General features: G+C 34.3%; 1 protein-coding gene across 1 annotated transcript; it reads left to right on the top strand.

Annotated features, from left to right (window-relative positions):
• Window positions 1–376: 376 nt before the first annotated feature.
• Window positions 377–2,446, top strand: LOC130902984 (uncharacterized). Its single transcript, XM_057815271.1, has 4 exons — window positions 377–950; window positions 1,006–1,152; window positions 1,209–1,371; window positions 1,429–2,446. The coding sequence occupies exons 1-4, from the start codon at window positions 921–923 to the stop codon at window positions 1,542–1,544; spliced, it is 456 nt and encodes a 151-aa protein (XP_057671254.1). The 5' UTR covers window positions 377–920; the 3' UTR covers window positions 1,545–2,446.
• The last annotated feature ends 2,366 nt before the right edge of the window (window positions 2,447–4,812 follow it).

The raw sequence follows: 4,812 nt of genomic DNA, 5'->3' as shown, positions 1-4,812 counted from the left end.
CAGAAACTGAAGATAAACTGTGTATTCTAAGTGCATTTAAGCCCTCGAAAGCTCCTGCATAGATATCTGATTTTTCGAAAGCTTTGTCTGACTTTTGTATATGTTAATATTTAATTTCTTATTTTTTAGACCTTTTAATATGTTTATACTTCTGAATTTTCTTGATTTTTGGAGTCTTTTGTTTTAAAAAACGTCAAATTTTTATTTGTATTCCAAAAATTACGAAAAAAAAAACGGAATAGGCCTAGAATCAAGAAGAAGAAGAAAATTCAATGAAATAATGTCGAAAAATAGACAAAAAGGATACTAAATATGTAATTGTTAGGTAGTTTCGTTGTTGTTGAGTTCCAACCTAAAATTCATCACCTTGCCCAAGCAGCACAGTGTCGTTATAATGACGTCAATTATTGGACATTATTAGTCGGCGACGTCGTAGACCAATAAGCGACGTCCATATGACGTGACATTTCAGATGTCATTTTGACGTCGTCTAGAGACGTCTTTCGTACGTTTGTTTTCGGTCGTTTTAAGTGCTTTTTAATCAACTATAAAAAAAATTAGAACGAAAGTTTATTACAAAAACTAAGCCCTATACGTGCTTTATAAAAAATTGTACATTTTAAATTGTTGTTTACCTAAAATTTGGATATAAATATAAATTCATTAATTAGCAATGAAAATACTAAACTGACGTTTTAAGTGGAAATGCAATTTGAATTTAAAGATGAAGTGAGAATGTTGTAATTAACAATTATTTAACTATTTTATTAGTAGGAAACAATTATTTTTAGCATCGATTCCTGTCGAGGCTGTCGACCAAGATTTAATTTTGGCGCGTTTTTAATCGAAATGCCACGATACGATACGAGACGTGCAGGCGCATGCGTGCTGGACTGCTGGTGTGAACGCGTGTGCGCGTAATGGCGGACGGCAGCAAAAAGTTGTTTGGCGTATGTAATCACTTTATTGAAGACCATTAGAGAACAGAACAATCAAATTTTGCAGTGGATCCGAAAACAAGATCGCAGTGGCAATCACGCCAGTAATACAGATTTACCAGATGATATAGGCGTACAGTTTCCTTTGAATTCTCAAGAGGATATTACCAAATTGGAAACATACCTGAGTGAAAAAAATAATTGCCTGGCTTTGGTGGGTGTTCTGTACCACTTAATATGTATTTTACAATTTAAATTATGTGATTCCAGTCGGCATATCTATCGACTTTTGGAGGGAGAGATTTTACTGGACATACAAACCGGATTTTAAATTTTTTGTTCACTTATTCTCTTGCAACTAATTGGAATTTTTGTGGCAAACGAGGTGAGAAAAAGGCTTTTAAAAACTTAAACGTAAAGGATGTGATTATTGGTAAGTGTTTTCACTTGTAGGTGCATACTTATTATTAATCTGAAACAACATTTTTAGGTGCTGTAAGAAAAAGCTCCCCTCTAGTCAGTCAGAAAGAAATAGAAGATACCATCAAGGTGTGGTTGAAACATGCACCAGAGAAATTGAAAAAGCAGCAGCATGGCAACCCGTAAGAAAAAAAGTGTTGTTAGTCAAAGACAACTCTACAGAAGGGTGGCAGAAGCAAATTTAGCACCTGTGAGTCAGAATTGTTATAATACATCTTTAATAGTTAATAATGATTCCAATGAATCATCAAATTCCGTTTTTTTTGCTGATTCAATGTGTGAAAGTGAAAATGACACCTGTTCCTCAAGAGATTTAGATTTTAATGTAAACTCGCCTAATGAAAATTTGCTCTTCAATGATGCGACGTTATACAACCATTTGACTTCCTATTCCAGTAACGTGCCCCCTAACGATTTATTTCCTAATGAACCGCCGCCTAGCGATTTGGATTCGAAATTGTCAAACTGGGCAGCTTCAAGGTACGTTCGACGTACAGTAGTTACTCATCTCTTGCATATCTTGCATCCATACCATAATGAGTTACCGTTAGACAGTCGAACGCTGCTGAAAACGCCCAGAGAAACGAAAACAAAATCGTTGTTAAATGGCGAATATTGTCATTTTGGACTTGTTAACGCTTTAAAATTAAAGTTATTGTCAGTACCTAATATTTCTCAGTACAGCATTATCAACATTTCATTTAATGTAGATGGACTGCCCATTTATAGAAATGGTCAGAAACATGATCTCTGGCCCATTTTAGCACTTGTAAAAAATTTTAAGAGTGAGCCGTTTGTTGTTGGTTCTTTTTTAGGAAGTGGCAAACCAAATTTATTGTCAGCGTTTTTAGAAGATTTTTTAATTGAGTTATCGAACTTACTTACCACGGGCATTGAAATTAATAATAATATCCATGAAGTAAAATTTCACAGCTTTGTTTGCGATGCTCCTGCGCGCGCATATCTGAAATGTGTGAAGACCCATTCAGGGTATAGTTCCTGTGAAAGGTGCGAAACTCTGGAGAACACTTGGGACGTGTCATTTTCAAAAATTTACCTTTTAACAAGAGAGATAACGAATCTTTTTGGACTAAAATTGATGTATCTCATCATCATGGAGAATCTCCTCTAATAGCTCTTCCTATAGATTCGATCTATGTCTTTTCTTTAGACTATATGCACCTAGTTTGTCTAGGTGTAATGAAAAAACTTTTGCGTATTTGGACAGGACGCGCAAGCCGAGCCAAAATGAGCTCTACTGCATTTCAAAATGTATCTGAAAAAATTGTTTTTCTCAGTAAATGTATTCCAGTAGAATTCAATCGGAAAGGGCGCAGTTTGTCTCAGTTGGCAGATTGGAAAGCAAAGGAATTTCGAACATTTTTACTGTATATTGGGCCAGTTGCTTTGTATGGGAATGTCGATTTGGCAATATATGAGCATTTTTTGCTATTTCATTGTTCAATTATGATACTTATTTCTAAACGCCATATTGAAAAATTCGGAGTTCCATTTGCGCGCCAACTTTTGCATTTATTCGTAACGCACAGTGAAAAGATCTACGGATTAGAGTTCTTAGTTTACAATGTACATTTCTTATTACATTTGGCAGATGACGTTGAAAATTTCGGGCCACTAGACAATTCGTCAGCATTTCCATTTGAAAATTATCTCCACCATTTAAAATCGTTAGTTCAGTCTCCGAATAAACCGTTACAACAGATTAATAGACGCTTAAAAGAAATTGAAATGACAGTGTACGAAAAACATGACGCCAAATTTCTCTTGCAAGCAGTATAAAAAGCTTCATTATAAAGATTTTATTTTTTCTATTGCATCATATTCAGAAGCAAATTGTTTTTGTCTTACCTTAGAAGGACTGGTTTTCAAAATAGAAAATATAGTAGTGGATAATAATGGAGCAGTTTTTATATTAGGTAGGAGGTTTCAGGATTACCGTTCATTTTACAAATACCCTGTCGACTCAAAAGAATTCTATGTTTATCGCATCCAAAATTTATCAGAGTATATCGAGTTATTGCACTGCCACAAAGTTTTTTCGAAATGTATTGTTTTTCCTTTCGAGCAGGAATGGTTGTCATTTTCATTATTGCATCATTAGTAATTCCTTATTTCAACTTTTATGTTCTATAAGTGTAATAGTATGTAGTTTTTTAAGATTTTGTAATAAACTGGTATTAATTTGAACGCATTTTTTTATATTTTTGATCCTACTTATACGTCATTTGTCAAAAGTAAGTACGTCATTTTGACGTCTCACCAGCCGGACTAGGTACGTCATTAGTTGACGTCTGTAGGATGTGACATTAACCCGTCATAATCACGTCATTTTAGACGTCTTTTTAGACGTCCCCATTGGTCGCCAATGGCCTATAATTGACGTCATAGTAACGACACTGTGCTGCTTGGGTGTATATGTTGGAAACGTTAAAAAAATCAAAAATAATTGCTCATAATGGATAGAACAAATTTTTAGAAAAATATAGAAAACCAAACAAGTTTATCGGTTAAATAGTCACTCCCCGATTCACAGCAATTTGCTTTGTACGTTTTTTTTGTTGACGTGAAATATTTTTGGTTCATGGTTCATGCGCGCATTTTTGCACTTATTGTTTACGACCCTTTTTCAATTAGAGTTTATTGGTTCGTGTTTATGTATCCATCTTTTTATAGCGAGAGGAATAAATATGCATTTTTTGCAAATTGATCATCGTAATTTTGAATAATTAAAAATGTAATAACAAAACTTGTTTACATTTTTTCAACATAAGAAATCCAAAAATGATAATGTATAAATTAATATTGATATAGTTTCCGCGTCCTGATCAAACCCTGTATAACAGAGTTATTTGATAGATTCTTGAGTTTCGTGATACGGCAACACTGATGTGAATACATATATGAAATCTGTCATTGTCATCATAAAGTTTGACATTTGTAATGGCGAACGTGTTGTTCACTACGATTTTCGACGTAGATTAAACTAATGTTGAAGAATTCGGTGATGAAACCCAATCTCGCGGACGTTGTTATGAACCCACGTTTCATCTATAACATAAAACGGTTTTATTTCTGTTAAACGCTCGATGGAAACATTTTCGCGTCGATGGTTTTGTTTCAATGTGCGCAAACGCGGCATCCATCTTGTACTCAACTTTCTAATGTCAAAATTTTCAGTTAAAACACGATGTACATGTCGAGTATGTTTGCTATGAATAAACTGAACGATCCACGAGATTTCAGAAAAGATAATCGTTTTCTTCTCACTTCTCATTTTGAAAACATCGCTATACATGGTTTTCCCTAGCTAGTATCTAAAAGATTCAAGAATGAATGTTACAACGGGACGTAAAAGTGCTTTTTACGACCCCCG

The sequence above is a fragment of the Diorhabda carinulata genome, chromosome Y (genome assembly GCF_026250575.1).
Source record: "Diorhabda carinulata isolate Delta chromosome Y, icDioCari1.1, whole genome shotgun sequence".
Lineage (NCBI taxonomy): Eukaryota > Metazoa > Arthropoda > Insecta > Coleoptera > Chrysomelidae > Diorhabda > Diorhabda carinulata.
The sequence above is the reverse complement of the archived record's forward strand: the minus strand, read 5'-3'. Positions and strand labels throughout refer to the sequence as shown.